Source organism: Solanum pennellii, chromosome 1 (genome assembly GCF_001406875.1).
Source record: "Solanum pennellii chromosome 1, SPENNV200".
Taxonomy (NCBI): domain Eukaryota; kingdom Viridiplantae; phylum Streptophyta; class Magnoliopsida; order Solanales; family Solanaceae; genus Solanum; species Solanum pennellii.
In genome coordinates this window covers 107,222,520-107,241,355 of record NC_028637.1, presented here as the reverse complement: position 1 = coordinate 107,241,355, position 18,836 = coordinate 107,222,520, and the positions used below count along the sequence as shown (strand labels likewise).

Sequence of the window (18,836 nt, the reverse complement as noted above, 5' to 3'; positions counted from 1 at the left end):
AAATAAATAAAGACAAGAAGTAATAATAATAATAAATTTATTACTACTAATAATTAACATTGGGATTTGGTGATATTAGTGTGTAAGAAGACACGTCATGTGCGTAAAATTTTTTTAAAATGAAAAACAGTTGCCTTGACGTGTTAATTTTGATATTTTCATTGGTGTGTTACACGTCGAATCTCTTAAATTTGGTCTTTTATGCTGGTTTCACTTATATATATATATATTATATTTTTCACTGGCCTCTTTAACCCTGTGTGATTAGTTTGCTTAATTAGTTCCTCCTTTTTGATCTCCATAGCCTTTTGCTTAATTCATTTTTGGACTCTAATCATACTTTGGAGAACTTGAAACTAACAATATAGATTAAAAGGCTGTTCCTTAGCTTGAAATCAAGGGGAAAGTTGATGACTTTATATTTAGTTGATTGCTTCACTTCAACCTACTCATATTTTATTTAATTTCTATATTTTTGTCTTTGATGACCATGATTCACGTGATAATGCAAATGACAATTACCATTACATAAACAATGTCCAATAATTTAAAATCATTTTGTGGAAGTTCAACCACTAAATGTTTTGAGGTGACTTTAAGAATATATACTTGATAGAAAATGGATTTTGAAAACTTTTACTAAGAATATTTATTTAAAATATATATAAAGAAGTATATGAAGAAATTAACACAAGAATGGATTAACCACAAACACGTGTTTGTTGTTACTACTTGGATTATAAATTCTTCGAATTGCTCCATACACGTTCATTCTCAGTATATTGCCTTAGCTAGATACTTTTCTAAGATGGAGGTTTATGTATCTGGCTAAAAACAATGTATTGCTGTTGTAGAGGTAAGTATTCACGACTTATCATTATTTACATATATTATCAAAATCTTGCTTAAAATATTTGGTTTTGGATTTTATGAAAATTTCAAATACATTTCTGTCCTTTGGGTCATGCATACGTTGAGACAAATATTAATGTCCCTCTCTAATGCGATTCGCGATATATATATGGTTAAGAGTAAAATAATTATTTATATTTGCATGCATGATATATGTTCTCCAATCGGACAATCTTTATAATTGATTATGACATTATTCAGAAACTTGCTCACACGGTACGGGCTATATAAATTGTCACTTGCCACAACAGTCCATCTAAAAATAGACTAAAGTATGCAACTAACTGCATTATTTCCAATCAGATCAATAAACAGTGCCATCTTTATTGTCCAAATATTTCCATTATTCTATTTATTTATTTATATGTATGGGTAGGGTGTGCATCGGTCTTAATTTAATATTTTATTTCTTATTAGTTTTTTATTTATAAATACACTAAATCAATAAGATATTTTTATCTATTTTTGATCCTTAATGGTTCAGGTTTCACCTTAACCAATAAGAAAATGCTCATAAAATAATCATATGACTTCTCCAACAATTTAGTTCGACTATAGAAAAGTGGATTACAAATAAAAGAACTAGGACATTAATGTGGATTGACGGCTAAAGGACAAAAATCGTAACCAATAAAGTATTGATATTAATATTTATGTATGAGTAACGTACTAAATTACTGTTGTTGTCTATTTGTCTTAATGGGTATTGATTTACTCAATAATTCAATATTAAAAGACCAAGATCGAACCAATAACCAAATAATTTTTTATTGATAAAATCATTAAAAGTCCACTAACCCAATAACATTTTTATCGATTCGATTTATTGGTTAATTCAGTTTTTGCACAGCGGGGGTCATTTTACATCTCTGCTATATATTTATCTATACTTCAGGAAAGTTTCTGAAGGACTCAAAAGAAAAAACAAATGGATCTTAAGCTTGGTTTTTGTGTTCTCTCCCTAATTCTGCTGGTAATTTTCACTCAACTATCCTCAGTCTTAATAGTATTATTATTAATGGTTTGTTCAATATTGGTTCTACTTATACAAAGTTTTGATTTAAATGTTAAAGCATTTATATGTATGTTGGCAGGTTGCTTATGGAACAGAAGCTAGGAAAATGGTTCAAGGGAACCTACAGGGCAAAAGATTGAACTTCCCAATTCCAGATGAAGAAGTCCAAAAGCCTAATGTCTATTTTTGGATTTATGATAACCAAGGAGAAAATGATCATCACAAAACAGCAGAGAATGTCCAAGTCCATCCATCATCAAATAACAAGAACCTTGTAAATAAGGATGACACGAATTTTAGGATATACCATAACCAAGGTGAAAATTCTCAGCAGGGCAATCACAAAATCAAGGAAGAGAATGCCCGACTTCATTTATCATCATATAACATTGATCATGAAAACAAGTTTGATAATCACCTATGGATATACAATAACCAAGGAGAAAATGCTCAGCAAACTCTACAAGAAGTGAGCGACAAACAAGGAGAAAACAAGCATCAACGAGTAAAAACAGAAAAGGCACATATCCATTCATCATCCCATATGGATCATATTGATCCTTCTTTAAGAGTTTTCTTCCTAATAGATGATCTAAAGATAGGGAAAACAATAACTGTCTCCTTCCCAAGAAGAGATCTTTCTTCTTCTCCGAGTTTCTTGCCCAAAGAAGAAGCTGATTCCATTCCATTTTCACAAAAGGAACTCCCAAACCTCCTACAACGTTTCTCATTCTCTCGAAACTCTCCACAGGGGAAAGCCATGGAAGACACACTGAGAGAATGTGAGGCTCCACATATAAAGGGAGAGACAAAGTACTGTGCCACATCCGCGGAGGCAATGCTTGATTTTGTTCAAGGAATCATGGGAGAGAAAATCCAATTCAAAGCTCTGTCCACAACTCATTTCTCAAACTCAACTCCCCCACTTCAAGAGTATACTATTTTGGATGCTCCACAAGAAGTAGAAACTCCCAAGATGGTGGCATGTCATACCATGCCTTACGCTTACGCGATTTTCTACTGTCATTACACAATTAGCAAGAGCAAAGTGTTTAAGGTTTCATTAGGGGGTGAAAATGGTGATAGAGTGGAAGCAATTGCTGTTTGTCATTTGGATACTTCTGAGTGGAGTCCATCTCATGCATCTTTCCAATTGCTCGGTATATTACCAGGAACATCCCCTATCTGTCACTTTTTTCCATCAGATAATCTAGTGTGGGTTCCAAAAATCGCCTCTACACAAGTGATTTGAAGAAGCCGTATCTCCATGTCAATAGCAGCTTTTGTTCGCTACTGTTTTATTATTACCTGTTGATGCATGTATGTTTACTAGTTATATTTTCATGTATCTTTTCTGTGTTGTTTCAGTGTACCTCTTATTTAGCTTCCTTTCCTGTGGTGAGACCCAAATAAAATAATAAGATTTTCTGGCAATGGAACTTCCACAGATGATTCATAGTCTTATTTAAAGAACCTATCACTAAATGCAAGAAGAAAGCATGGCACTAATAGACATGACTATGTCGAGACACCATCATGAATATCGCTTGTTTCATATTTCGATTCCAATTCAAACTAAATTTACAGGATGCAATAGATCTATTGCTAATAATAATTGTGAACGACCAACACACAAATAGTAGCATTCAATTGAAGAAATTACAGTCATGCATTGCAATGAGTCCAACACTAAGTTACATGTGGATTTCTGGATTAAAATCCAGAAGCAATGAGCTATAAAACATAATTTACCAGATGACCTTCTCTTAACAGGCAGAACAGCTATAACAAAGCAAGAATAGTCATAAAAAAAGCTCAGATAAGAATTTTGACAAGCTTCAATACTTGTCTTCAATAGTCTCTACAAGTTAAAGCCATCGAAGATGCCATTGAGAGAATGTGAAGCTCCACCTATAAAGGGAGACACAAAGCAGCACTGTGCCACATCCTCACAGGCAATACTTGATTTTGAGCAAGAAATCATAGGAGGAAAAACCCAAATCAAAGCTATGTCCACAACTCATGTTTCAAACTCAACTCCCCTCCAAAAAGGTATACTATTTTGGATGCTCCGCAAAAAGTTGCAGCTCCTTATATCGTGGCATGTCGTACCATGACTTATACTTATGCGATTTTCTACTATCATTACACAATTATCAAGAACAAGGTATTCAAAGGCTTCATTCGGGGTGAAAATGGTGATAGAGTGGAAGCAATTGCAATTTGTCATTTGGATTCCTCTGAATGGAGTCCATCTCATGTAACTTTTTGAGCGCTCAATATATTACCAGGATCACCCCCTATCTGTCACATTATTCCATCGATTATCCTAGTGAGAGTTCCAAAAATTATACTCCATGTTGGCAGTAGCTCTTACTTCACTAGTGCCTCATCTGTTAATAATATTTATGCATATTTTTCTGTTTTTCCAGTGGAACTCTTGTCTAGATTTCTTTCCAGCAGGAGGATCTTAATAAAACAATAACTTGGTTTGTTCTCATAATGTTTAAAGAGTTTCACAGAACACACATCACAAACTTAATAGTGTGGATTGAAAACATAACAGACCTCTTTCAACTGCTGCAAAACCTCAAGCATGAGGCAAGCAATCCAAGGACATCCAGCACTGCCTTCACTACTTTTTCAATCTTAGTTAAGGACAAAACATACTCTTGTGGGCTTATCACATAATTATTAATAAACGCATCCTGAAGAGCATCTTTTAAAATTGTAGGCGTATGCAAATCATCAGCAATGCATTCTGGGGCCTTATCGCTAACAACAGATGCAGCCACCCCATTTAGTACTGTTGATGATGACAAGTACCTGTCACAAGGTTATTTCACAATCATGTAAAGTTTGATAAATCTAGAACACAGAGTAATTAACAGGAGAGCGATAGTGTGACCCCAACAAGAAGTACCTTAATCCAAGGGGATGGTACAATCGAGTAACTTCCTGTACAGTGAAAAGTCGACTCCTTATGGTGAGGAAAAATCACGTCAATTCCACCACAATGTACATCAAAGGAATGTGTTAGATAGTGTGTGCTCATTGCACCGCACTCAATATGCCAATCCAGTCTTCCAACTTGGTACATCAGTCTTTGCAGCCTTACCCAAGGCAAAATCAGCAGGATTTGGCTTTTCTTTCTAATTTCCGTCCAGCAGATAATCAACCACCATTCTCCGGAAAACTATCAACGAGAATTAACCTCTGTCAATCGTGTACCCACATCAATTAGTCATTATACTAGCAATCAATAATCTGTTCCACACGGCGAAGAGCCGGTGAGATCATCTATGTCTCGTAGAAATTTTCGACTCAATAGACCGGATCATCATTCATCATTTTCCCCACTCTCTTTAGTCCAACGAATTAAATTACATTATCAACAATATCAGTGAAATTGCGGACTTAAACAACATCATATTCTAAGTATTTCAGATACCTGTAGAGAATGTTGCAGACGACATAGGCACGGGCCGGGCATGGCCAACATGGTACAACGCCGCAAACATACATTTTCACCTTCCCTGGTTCCTTCGACTGAAAAAGTTCCACATGTTTCGTCATTGTATTGCACAACCGGACTAGCCATTCCGATCGCCGGTAAATTGTTGCTTGATCGATTTAGCGCTGAGTAAGTAATATATGTGGTGGGCGGAAAAACCCTAACGCTGTAACAATGCTTTTGGAATTTAGAACTATGAACAAGTTAAAAGATTCTATTTTATTTCCAAATTTCACAGCGAAATATGGGTGGACGTTCAATGCATCAATTAAATTTTATCAAATTTTGATTGGTTTTTCAATATGTAGTTATGAAAAGTGTGCAGCAAATAGTGCATCCAATTAATGTTATTGCTTTATTGGGCTCAATTTTTTTACTCTAATTTGGCTGGATTTTTTTACAACAGTTTTTTTTTATGCAATAAAAAAAAAATAAGTATAAAATTGTTATAAATCTATTGTGTTACGTGGATGATTCATTAGAGTTATCCAACAATTAATTGAATTCATGTATTAGTGTTTTCAATGTGATAAGATTTCAAGGTGATATGACCCTTGATGATAATTATGTATAATTTCAAGATAACCTTTGATTATGATATCTCAACACTATAAATAGAGATATCATTCACCAGTATATACACTTGAATAAGAAAATTCTCTCCTCTATCTTATAGTTCTTGTCTTTTTCTTCTTATATTCTGAGCTTTCTTTACAACAAAAATCAAAATATAAAATGTATGACCATTATATACACTTGAATAAGAAAATTCTCTCCTTTTTCTTATACTTCTTGTCTTTTTCTTCTTATATTCTGAGCTTTCTTTACAACAAAAATCAAAATATAAAATGTATGAAACACTTATCATGTTAAAAGAGAATAATAGTTATTTATCTTTGTCAAGAATAATGTGCCTATAGAATAATAATGAAAAAAATAAATTCATTTGTATTAAATTTCTCTTAAAAATTAATATTTGAAGTTAATTATTTAAATGGTATATATATATATATATTATTTTTTAAATAATAAATATTTTTAGTTATGTTAACAAGACATATTTTATTAATAATATTATATGTATATAGAATAATAAAATTTATTTGATTTCAGAAATTTGAAGAAATAACGTCAATTCCTTGAGTTATGTTTTACATTCAAATGAATTACTTATAAAGTTACATTTAAAAAAAGTACTACTCTTGTATCATTTAATTTTATCTGTTTAATTTCTAAACACATTTTTAAAATACGTTCTTTTATGAAGGATAATTGAAAATGCATCTACTAAAATAGGAAGTGTGATCTGAAATTAAAAAGTCAATCTGGTGTTCCTAAAGTTTGTTGATGAATTTATTCTATTATTTTGCAATTAGCTTGGTGTCATTAAGTTGGATTAATTCTTCTTTTTATTTTTTATTTTATTTAAAGATTAGCCGGCTTAACGCCAATAGAAGGTCAACAATACTTAATTTAATCGGTGTACACAGTACACGTTCCAGATTCAACTTATATTTATTTTTCTTTTCGTAAAATTGTTTGAACATAAATTGTTATAATTTTTTGGATGGTAAAAATTTTCTAAAAAGTTGTTTTCATTATTTCTGTTTTTAATTACTCACAAAAATTAAAAAAAATATATATTCATATTTAAATACCAATTCAAATTTCAAATATCATTTTCAACTTGAAAATAAATACTACTACTTTTCTTCATATTTTCATATTTTTTATGTCCAAAGATCACTCACTTGCCAGTAACATCTAAAATGATAGTGAAAAAATAACAATAATTTCTAGACATTACCGTTTAGTAGATGATTAAAGTTATTGCATGTATTAGTAATATTTTTATTAGTTGCACATGATTTAGTTATTCGGGTCAGAGACTGAGCTTATTTTTTTCGACAGGAAATTATATAATTTATACATTGTTAAAATGAGTTTATATATATATATATATATATAGTATATGTCGAATCCCCTTCGGCTATTTATTTCTACGGATTTTGAATTTTCTTATTGAAAATTTTGACTCCGCCTCTGATTCAAGTATTAGTTATTTCACTTTTTATCCAACATAAAGTGATACAGAAATCCATTTGTGACTTATACGTGAATTAGTTACGCGAATTTCTAAATTGCAAATTAAACACCATTCCCTTAATATTATACATAAATAATTTACCACCTAACTAACTACCAAACATTATCTATTACTCATATAAAATTTTTAATAATTGCATAACTCAACTCCAAGTCAGCTATCAATCGATGAAAAGTACTTACTTAGACATAATTACAAATAGCAACTAAACAACATCTAATTAATCAACAAGAAGCTTAATGCTGTAAGTAACTATGTAATTAAGAAACATACCATTCAAAAAAAAAAAAAGACATATAAGTAAGCAGAATTAATTTCATGGATCTATAGTTTTTCTCCTTTGAGCTTCTTCTTCTTCTTCTTCGTTTTTTTCTGATAAAAATGATCATTTTAAGGAGTAGGCCTGGATCTTTTTGGATATATATCAACATCATTATGATAAATAATAATATTAGCCTTTAAATCAAAATTTCTAACAAATTTGTTCCTTTCTATTGGAAAATCTTGATATTGATCATTAAGAAGTTCCTTGAGTGCTTTAGGCATTGGATCTCCATTCATTTTGCTCTTCCAATATTCTTCTGGACCATCACTAATTACATATCCCAACTGAAAAAAAAAAATAATTAAATCAAATCTAGGAAGACATAAAATTAAGTGAAATTAAATCTGCAAATAATTACTCTAAATGTCTTAGTTTATGTGGTACAATTGAATTTCAATAGTTAAACAATTTAATTTTAATCATAAATTCAGATATGAAATTTTTGAATTTTTTAAAATAAAAGTACGTAAAAAGTAATTGTTTCAATCTCGAAATTTAAATAGAGACTAATGGAATATTAGAGAAGGGAAGTAGAAGAAGAATTACCAAAGAAAGAGATAGGAGAAGGAAGAAGATAGAGAGAGATCTCATATTGTTGAAACACTCTTTGAGTTTGTAAAATTTGTATACTTTCTAATGTCTGACTTACTATTTATAGACTCTCCACAATGACCAAATAAAATATGTTTTTTAGTCATATTTATAAAATAAAAAAAAAAACAGGAATAGAAAAAAAGAAATTAAAAGATGATGTATAGTTCTTCTGATTTCTTAAGCTGTCAGTTTCTCTTTAAAATTAAGAAATAAATAAAAAGGGATGAGAATATATTTGTATTAAAATTATATCAAATATCTAAAAATTTTACTAGAAATCAAAGCAAATCAATGATTTTTTCATTTATTTTCTGTTAAGCTGACTCATTAAGAAAACGCAAAATGAAAAACAAATTTTCACGAGAGATTTCCTAATTTTTCCTGAAAACATTTGCACATTTTTTTACTTTTCTTTTTAATTCAATTAAAATATTGATGAGATTATCCACTCAACAAATTTTAACAAAAAGATAGAGTGAAAAATTATATTTTTTGATAGTGAGTTATATTTAAATTTAATTATCATTAGATGTTAACTTGAACCCTAATTCATTGATCACATCTGACCATTACATAATCGACCTGAAAGTCTTTGGAGGGTAACAAAATAATAAGTATTGAGTTTTACGCTGCAGACGTGACTTCTCTATTCTTAGATGATTAACGCTTCTTAGTGATTTAAAATTGTTATATGTATCTAGAAAAAAAAACAATTGGATATTTTTTAGTAAACAACTAATTTTGAAATAATTTTTTTTTTAATTCGGTGAAGCCAAAAAAATAAATAAATTAGAAACTGCCAAAGTGCAATCACCATAAAAAAAAAAATTAAAAACTGTCAAGGTATAATCACCATAAAAAAGGCATAATGCTTAAACATGACTATTAACTTGACGTAACTAACAATTATGACTCTATGGGTGTGCACAAGTGGACACTTAAACTTATAGAAAATTGAACAAATAAACACATTCTCCTACATGGCAATTTTGTGTTCTAGGTGTATTATGCCATGTAGAACACATGTATCTACTTGTTCAATTTTATACAAGTTTAAATGTCTATTTGTGCGCACTCAAAGTTAAAGAGCATAATTGTCTGCTGAAATCAAACTAAGAATTATATTTATGTATTATGCTTCCAAAAAACAATTAAAAACTGACAAAGGTGTAATCACCGTAAAACACAGAAGTTAAAGGAAAAAGACAACCAATCTAAAAGTGTAATGACTAGAAAAAAAATTATTTCAGAAAAATAAAGGACAATATTTCAAAATAAAAGAACTAGACATTTATTTGAAAATTTTGCTACAAAATAATCAATTTCGAGGTCTATAATTTTTGTATGATCAAGAAGAAAGAAAATAAAAACTGCCAAAATGTAATCACCCCAAAAAATGTTTTATTTTTTAAAAAAGAAGCCAAATAGAGTCTAACAAGATATCTATAAATAGATTACACCCGAAAGAACTTTTAATTAATCATAAAAAATATTTGTTTCCGTGATTAAGTTTGTTCGAACATTCTTAACAAGTTTTTTCTAATAATAATGTATAATGTATTTTGCGATGTTAATATTTTTTTAATGATAAATTTGTTTGAGTAATTTTATTGATAGAAAAATTTAATTTTATTGATACAAAATGAAATTTAATGACTTTTTCAGATAAATTTTTAAAGTTGAATGACCTTTTGAGATATTAACTCAAAAGAGTGGGTTGAAGTTTGACCTCATGATCTCATAAACAAGAACAGGAGAGAAAAAATAATTTATTTGTCAAAAAGTATGAAATTGTGAGTCGTTTCGAGCTTGTCGAATAGTATGATTTTCTTGAGTGCTCTATTATATTGTATTTGTTCACTTCTTTCACGCATTGGGGTTACATAAATAGCAATTTATTACAGTTTCAGTAAATTTTCATATGTAAAATTATGTTCCACATTAAAAATATTCGATTTAAGATAATTCAATTTCAACGCGTTGAATTAATCCACAATTATTTGAAATATCCGCTAATTACTTGGAGAAATGTCTTCCGAATATGAAATGTTTTTTTAAAAGTTTCTATCTTATTAACTATGATAACAGTTACACTTATAAATACATTTTTTATTTAATATAATAAATACGTTCTGTTTTCTCGCAATTCTTACTTTGAAAAACTAAATTCAAAAACATCTATCGAAAGATAAGTACAAGCTCACAGCATATTGCATAAACTAGTTAAAGTATTTTTTGTCATGATCATAAGGAACAAAACATGATTGTACCAACAAAAAAAAATTAAAATAGTCAACGTTAAGGACCCAAAAAATAAAGTTCTAGGCCAATCAACATGAGAAAAAGTACTCATATACTGTCATGCAATTAAAGTATTTAGGCCAGGAGTTCAAATGACAGCACAAATATGCACAAAATATAAAAAACCAAAATCTATTAACAAACCAATTTCTACTGTAAACCACTAACTTCTTTTCACTCTTTTTTTTTAATGTCGAATCTTGTTATAATATTTTAATTATTTCTCTCATTATTATTTCTTTTAATTTATTTCAAGACGAATTATTAAAGAAGGACAAAATTCTCATATTGGTAGTTAATGAAATGGTTAAACTTCTTATAAGCTTTGGACAATCCTCCTTCCTTGAGCTAACTTTCGAGTGTGAGTTAAGCCTAAGATCTAATTTCACATGATAAGAGCAGGGATAAAAGTCTCACTCCTTATAAGGCTTGAGCAATACTCCTCCCTTTGAGACTATTTTTCGAAAAAATATTTTAGTGTTTGATTTTTGAATGGAAAATATTTTTGAGAAACATCTTTTATTTTTTACTAAAACAGAAATAAATTTTTGAAGTTGAAATTTTTTAAAAAAACAAACTTAAAAATTTTTTCGTTGGGGGAGGGGGGTGGAGGAGGCTTGCATGGGCCTAGTGGAATGTGTGGGGTGGAGGGGCTGGTAGAGGCTAGTGGAGTGGGGTCGGGATGAAAATGAAATTTTGAAGTTTAAAATTCTTTTTAAAAATAAACTTAATTTTTTTTTGGGGGTCGAGTGGGGTGGGTGGGCATGGAGGGGGTCGAGGGTAGTGGTGAAAAAATGAATTTTTGAGTAGTTTTGAAAAACAAACTTGAATTAATTTTTTGAGATGGGGTGGTAGGGGTGGGGAGGGTCAAGGATAGGGGTGAAAAAAATGAAATATTGAAAGTTGAAAATATTTTTTTTAAAAAAAACTTAATTTTTTTAGGGATAGGGGGCTGGTAGGGGCTGGATGGGGGACTGGTAGGTGTGGGTGGGGGGTTAGTAGGGTAGGGTGGGTAGGGGGAGGTTGGAATAGAATTTTGGAAGATGTTTTCCTTAAGTTTTGAAGGGAAGTTATTTTTCTTAAATTTGAGGAAAATGAGTTGATTTGAAAAATATTTAACCCAATCAAACATGAAAAAATTAAAAAGAAAAATCCGAAAAATATTTCCTTCATACCAAACACACCCTAAATATAATTTTTTTTTTCTTTAATTTTTTATCAAAGTAAAATCGGACGAACTTATTAAAATAGTGTAAATAACATTATACTAATGGGACTCCAGAACAATATAAAAAAAGGAAGGACAGGAATCAAGATCAATAGATTCGAATTGACTTTTAGGGAGAATATAAAATTTGATAAATTAAAGCTCCACTATTGAGGGTTAGGCACCAATCCATACTTTGTTGTACCCAATACCTTTAATTTGGACTTGTTTTTGAGTGACACTAGCTCCAAAAAAAACACTTTTTGTCTCAAAGGGATTGAACCTAATCATGTTTAATTACATTTTTTAAGCAGAAAATTTAAATCATAATTTTTTCTATCATTTGTCATTATTCATTACTAGCAAATGAGAAATGTGACAGCCTCAACAGCAACAATGTTCTATTAATATTTAATTATCATTCACCTAAATGACTTTTTCAAATATGATAGTTTTAAAGGACTTGAACCCTTTAGCTAGTCAATCACTCCATTAAAGGATAAAAAAAGACTTTGCTTAAAGTTTTTGATTCTCATTGAAGGGTTGATTTGGGGCTTGGTTATTAGTAGAAGATATTTTTGACCGAATTGCACAAATACCTGATTTTAGGTTTGTTATTTATGTAAAAGATATGTTTATTCTTTGATAAATAAAATTATTCTGGATCACTTCAGATAAACGAGATCGAAGTAGCAAATATTTGTGTCTTAAGTTTGACGAACTTCGAAGTTCAAACAGGATTTGCTTGAAGTATGACAAAATGTTAATTTTTTTTAATTGAAATTATATATGATCTCAACAAGGCCTAACTTTAGAGTCCAGAATTATCAAGAGTCCGAAGTCTAAAGGTATAAAATATTAATAAAAAATTTAAAAGGTATATAAAATTTTATATTAATCAAAACGGCAAAATCATTGGAACAATAGTGATTTTCTCCGCTGGAAAAAGCAAATCGCTGCAGTAAAATGTGATTTTTTTTATAAAAAAAAATCAAGAAAATTGGCAGCGATTTTCATTTTTTTTTAAAAAAACAAAAATTCAAATGAAGATGTGTGCTGTCGATTTTCATGAAATTTTTTTAAGCAGCGATTTTCTTTAAATTTTTTTTATTTTTAATTTTTTTTTAAATTAAAATCACATTTTGCAAAATCGCTGCAGTAGCAGCGATTTTGCTTTTCCCGGCGGAAGAAATCGTTGTTGTTCCAACGATTTTACCGTTTTAGTTAATATAAAATTTTATATACCGTTTTAAAATTTTTGTTAATATTTTATACCCTTTAGACTCGAGACTCAATTATTAATTTGTCACGTCAATTTAGGAATTTTTACTTTTAGCATGCAAAGCTTAACTTTAATCATATAAAATTTGCCAAGGGCAATTGTTATTTTTTCCTGAAGTTGTAGTCTTGGCAAGGTTACCATAACTTCGAACTTATAATGTTGCACTTTTGACATTTTGGTGTGAGGTTAGGCAAAATAATTGAACCGAAGAATTTTAGCATGAAGTTTAGGTGAATGAATTTTTGCCTAAAACTAATAGTTTGTTTTTCCAATTTCAAACAATTTAATATATAAATTTATCTCAAATGAGATCAAATTTAATATAGAAATTCCATACATATCATAAAAAGCAAAATCAAGTCATCAATTTACCCAAACAATAATAAAGTTATTCAATAATGATGATTTGTCATTATTTTCAAACTTTTACAATAATACCTATTTGACTCAAAAATTACTTTTTAAGACCATTTCTTCAAAACATTATACTTTAATTGTCATAAATTCAAAAGAAAAAATACTAATATATTGTACAATAATTATGAAGAACAAGATGGAGGTGGAAAAAATAGCAAAAATTAAATAAATTATCCGGTGAAAGTACTTTTGCAAAAAATTGTAGTTATCTAGATTTCTTAGTGGAGAAGGTAAGGGTGTTGTCATAGACTAAAGTCAACTATATATGAAGATTTACATGAACGCAAAATAGATAAAGAGTAGCACCACATGATATCCTCAATTAGATTCTTGCAAATAGTTTGACAAATAAAAAAGATTGTAGACATGACATAACAAAAGTCATAGTAGCACATAAAAAGTGAGATAAATAGAAACACTATATAGTGGAACATAGATTTGAGTTTTTATTATTATTATCATTTAATATTCGATATTTATATTAACATATAGTAAAATTTAAATTTTTGTTAGAAAAATTTCATATTGGAAGGTAATACTCTTCAATGTTATGTACCCAAGGAAATTTAAATAAAGTAACTCTATTGAGAATAATAGAGTACTTACTGCTCTATCATAACTTTTGTTTGTGACCCGAGGTTACTTTAATTATTTATGAGCACGTCCATAAATCATATCAAATATCCACTATAATGACATATTGGAGTATACTATAGACTATTTGAAATTTGAAATTGCACTGCATCGTACACCTGTTTTGTTACTACAGTTTTTATCAAAAGTCTAAATGAATGTACTTTCAACATTTCATGGCCATGGATAGTACTTGCATCATTTATTTAGACTAAAATATAGTTTTGCTGTTGCTGACGCAGAACACAATCCATTACCATTTCAATGGGTATCGCTCAATTTTCAAACCTCAAAACACAAGATCAACAATTAACTGTGGCTTTTTCGTCTCAATTTATGTAACATACATTTTTGTAATTTCATCTAAAATAGAATGTTGCATTATTATAATTAAAAATAACTTAACGTTAAATTTTTTTTATAGATATACAAATGGTCAAAGATTATTTCAGACCAAAAGTTTAAAAATCTTATTTATTTTTTAAATTTCATATCAGTTCGAATAATATCACATATTTTGAGATAATTTAAGATGTAAGAGTTAATTGGTTTAAAATAAACATGTATTACTAGAATTCTATGACGTAGTGGTGATGGCTAGGAAAAAGTCAAAAAAACTTGAAGATATAATAAGATATGATAATTTTATCCTAATTTAACCATCTCTCCTAAAGTTTGAAAGTGATAATGCTAATTTTGGGGTCATTATTATAGAAAAAAATAGTGAATTAATTCATGCTAATGTTATTTCACCATCTTATCCTATCTTATCACTGGGCAGTTGAACACACAATTAGTATACTTTAGGAATTATTTGTTGTCATAATTAAGGCCCAAGGGTAGAACATTGACAAGTAAACACCTATGTTTAAGCTCTGATTTAGGTTTTAAATAAAAATCGTTGAATCAAAAAAAGTTAACAGAAACATTCACATATAATAATAAGGATTAAATATATTTCTTGAATCGTACACGAGAGTGATCAGATATATTTCTATTTGTATTTTTTTCACTTAAATTAGCCAAAAAGAATATATCTACATCTTTTATGTCACAATCATGAAATTGGGGGTATAACATGTCTTTTTCCCAGTAATATTTAAAGAACAACTCATACAACTATAAAACTATCCTATTGCCCTTTAATTTATTTACTTTTGTTTTTCTTCTTACATATTAAAATAATTAGAGAAGTATAGTGTTAGGGTGATATATTAAGTTAATAGAAGTACGTGCATCTAAACAGAAAAAATACAAGTTAATAATTTTAAATTAGCCTAATTAGTTAAGGGTTTATGTTGGTCAACTTGGACAACTCTTATTTTATTCTTATTTAATTATCTAGTTGGAAATACAAAAACAATAAGAAGATTAAAATAAAGTGAATTTTTAATTGTTGTAGAAGCCTCAAGAAGTCCAATGATACAGGCACAAGGAAGACAATATTTTTTAATTACAAGATTTTCTGAATTTCATCAGTAATTTAATACCAACTAGGCATAATTCAAATGGCCAATGTCTGTATTTTCTATACGTTTCATTTTTCAATTTCAAATTATTTATTTCTCTTACCACTGGTGTATTACAGGTTTTATTAAACCATTCATATTAATATAATCTAAAAAGCCAAAAAAAAATAAAAATCATCCCTTTGTTGTCTTATGAAACTCCTAAAATACGTTACTTTTTTTCTTTAGAATCAAACTATATTAATATTTTGATATATATTTTTTCATCATATTAATAAGAAAATAATTATAATGATATATATATTTCGTAAATTTTTGAGTATATAAATTTTAAACGCGATAATTATTTTAAAATGGAGGGAGTAGTAAACTTTGCCAGATACACATCTGCTGTGTTTATTTTTAAGTTTCAACATAATGATTGATTGCAATGGCTACCACTGAACTGTTTAGTTGACCAAGTGTTAGGATAATTAAAAAAAAGGATTTTCAGAAATAGTATTATTTCATCGTAGCGCTGACTTGTTTGATAGTGTGTGATTTGATAAATTAATCATAGATTACCAATTAAATTATTGTTTTGAGCTTAGTTTTGTTGTCAAGTTGGCATGTTCCTCCCATTGGACTATATTTCCAAGAAAAAAAAATATTCATGAAAATATATTTTTTATAGAGTGGTTATATTATATACTAATATATTTGACACTGTTAATATATTTTAGCATGTCTTTTTAAAAATAAAATAAAATTGAGGTTAGGAGTAGGAGAAATGAGAAAGGAATTACCATGTGGGGAATCAAATTATTATCAAATAAGGTGGAGTTCAGATTGTCAACTAACTGAGTTATTCAGATTTACAGTTATATTTTAGCATGTCATATCAAGCTTACCTTTTAAGTGACGTGATGATATTAAAATTTTTTTAAATCATCTAAAATGTTATATATTATTTTTTAAATAAATCCAAAAGTAAAAGGATTCGAAAAGAAATTTATATATACTTAAAGAGAACGACCAAATTAAGAATATGACAGAAGAAAAAAAAGAACTCTTATTGGTACATGAAGTTCACTTTCCATCTATTTTAGAAAACAAAAAACATCAGAGTAGAAGCAATAAAACTGATCAACCATGGAGTTTAGACCCACTCTTTCCATCTTACTTCATGCACTTCTTCTGTTCCAGGTACGAAATTTAAATTTTACGAGTTCAACTTATGTATTTTTATTACTTGTTGAAAAATTTAGTGTATAGTACTACTGAATTCAATTGAATATGATCAATCTTGTATCTCATTGGAAATAATGATCTCATATGAACCTAAATTCTGTTCGAGAAATAGTTGTTCATACACTGATAAGCGATATAAACAGCGTAATTGTGGAGATTTTATATTTTTTGGGTTTTACACTATGATTAAATTTATTTATTTATTTGTTTTTGCAGTTTGTGAGTGAAAGCAGAGCCAGAGACATTGCAAAAACTTCCTCAAAAGAAACTCTAAATCCACAACTCAATATTTTCTTCACTCCAAAAGATTTAAAAATTGGAAAAATGATGCCTCTGTTTTTTGCACTAAAAGACCCTTCAACTTCTCCTCATTTACTTCCTAGAGAAGAAGCAAATTCGATTCCATTTTCTTCATCAAATCTTACTTATCTTCTTAAATTTTTCACATTTTCTAAAGATTCACCTCAAGCAAAAGCTATGGAAGACACATTTTTCCACTGCGAAATCTCAGCAATGAATGGTGAATCCAAATTCTGCGCTACTTCATTAGAATCAATGCTCGATTTTGTTCAAGAAATTTTAGGATTCAACACCAAACTCGATGTATACACTACAGAATTCTTGAAGAAATCCCCTGTTACTTTACAAAATTACACAATTTTGCAAAAACCAAAGGAGATTTTAGTGCCAAAATTAGTTGCTTGTCATACTTTACCTTACCCTTATGCTGTTTTCTATTGCCATATGCAAAAAGGGGAAAATAAATTATTCAAGATTTCACTTTTGGGTGAAAATGGAGATAGAATTGAAGCTGCTGCAATTTGTCATATGGATACTAAAGAATGGAATCATGATCATGTTGCTTTTAGAGTGTTGAAAGTTCTGCCTGGAAGTTCCCCAGTTTGTCATTTTTTCCCTGTAGATAATCTTGTTTGGGTTCCATCATTATCTATGTAAATTTCTTCCTATGTAATGGCTAATATTTTGTTATGTTGCTCGGACTTTTTAAAATCTTGTTTGGATCGTATTAGATTTTTTAAAAATAATGTATTTTTAGAGGATCACACGTTTGTGCCGTGCGAGGCAATATTTGTAAAGAAATCAAGCAACATAAGTGGATTGTGGTGCTCTTGTTTAAATTCAATGATACCTTAATACATTTGCATAATCTGTGAGAGTAAGTATGATTTAAGATTTAAATTTTATGATTTACACTATAATTTTAAATTAATTTACAAAGAATATGTGGAATCGCCCCGATAAGTATCTAAATATTTTCAAAGTATTTTGAAAGAGTTTTTTACTAAAATATCCCTAAAATATGTCTTAAAGCTAAAGTACATTTTTTTATTATCTAAGTGAACAAAAAACATCCTTCCACTCACTATTCAAAAAGTTAGAAGTTTTATTCTTCTGTCTAATGTTTTAAGAAACTCATGCCACCAACAAAAAGAAAGTGTGTCAAGTTGAATGAAAAATGTACATATGGTTAAGCTAGTTAAGTTGAGTTCTTTTTTAAAAATAAAATAAAATAAAATTGAGGGTTAAATCATATTCATACAAAATATATTCAAATTCTAAATAATATTTGTAAAAAGTATAGCCAAATAAAAACTCCAACTTCAAATATTTGAATAAAGTAATTATTTATTATATAATTCTGTTGATTTGTATAAATTTAAAATTTATATAATTCAGTTTCTAATTGTATAAATTCAGAATTTTGTGTAACACCAGAGGTATTTCTATACGATTTATGAAAAAATTCATAATAAATTACCATATTTGTATATTGTAAAGCAAAATATACAAAATAGAATTTTGAAAAAT

The 18,836-nt window shown here is 29.0% G+C and overlaps 4 protein-coding genes across 5 annotated transcripts; 2 read left to right on the top strand and 2 right to left on the bottom strand.

Moving 5' to 3' along the window:
* Positions 1 to 1,753: 1,753 nt before the first annotated feature.
* LOC107019844 (BURP domain protein USPL1-like) lies at positions 1,754 to 3,319 on the top strand. The gene is made up of 2 exons (XM_015220241.2): positions 1,754 to 1,885; positions 2,007 to 3,319. Exons 1-2 carry the CDS (start codon positions 1,841 to 1,843, stop codon positions 3,177 to 3,179), a joined length of 1,218 nt encoding a protein of 405 aa, XP_015075727.1. The 5' UTR covers positions 1,754 to 1,840; the 3' UTR covers positions 3,180 to 3,319.
* Positions 3,320 to 3,549: 230 nt separating this feature from the next.
* On the bottom strand, positions 3,550 to 5,699 carry LOC107029278 (cysteine--tRNA ligase-like). Of its 2 annotated transcripts, none has more exons than XR_001457966.2 (3): positions 5,379 to 5,699; positions 4,851 to 5,143; positions 3,550 to 4,753 (listed from the first exon to the last, which is right to left on the bottom strand). XR_001457966.2 is itself a non-coding variant. In XM_015230664.2 (3 exons), exons 1-3 carry the CDS (start codon positions 5,526 to 5,528, stop codon positions 4,703 to 4,705), a joined length of 474 nt encoding a protein of 157 aa, XP_015086150.1. In that variant the 5' UTR covers positions 5,529 to 5,699; the 3' UTR covers positions 3,550 to 4,702. The 2 variants fall into 2 exon arrangements, 1 of the variants encoding a protein (XP_015086150.1); XM_015230664.2 differs by having other exon boundaries at positions 4,851 to 5,123.
* A 1,962-nt stretch (positions 5,700 to 7,661) lies between these two features.
* On the bottom strand, positions 7,662 to 8,530 carry LOC107027758. The gene is made up of 2 exons (XM_015228831.2): positions 8,420 to 8,530; positions 7,662 to 8,157 (listed from the first exon to the last, which is right to left on the bottom strand). The coding sequence occupies exons 1-2, from the start codon at positions 8,462 to 8,464 to the stop codon at positions 7,939 to 7,941; spliced, it is 264 nt and encodes an 87-aa protein (XP_015084317.1). The 5' UTR covers positions 8,465 to 8,530; the 3' UTR covers positions 7,662 to 7,938.
* Positions 8,531 to 16,795: 8,265 nt separating this feature from the next.
* Positions 16,796 to 18,174, top strand: LOC107013217 (BURP domain protein USPL1-like). The gene is made up of 2 exons (XM_015213180.2): positions 16,796 to 16,961; positions 17,223 to 18,174. Exons 1-2 carry the CDS (start codon positions 16,908 to 16,910, stop codon positions 17,961 to 17,963), a joined length of 795 nt encoding a protein of 264 aa, XP_015068666.1. The 5' UTR covers positions 16,796 to 16,907; the 3' UTR covers positions 17,964 to 18,174.
* The last annotated feature ends 662 nt before the right edge of the window (positions 18,175 to 18,836 follow it).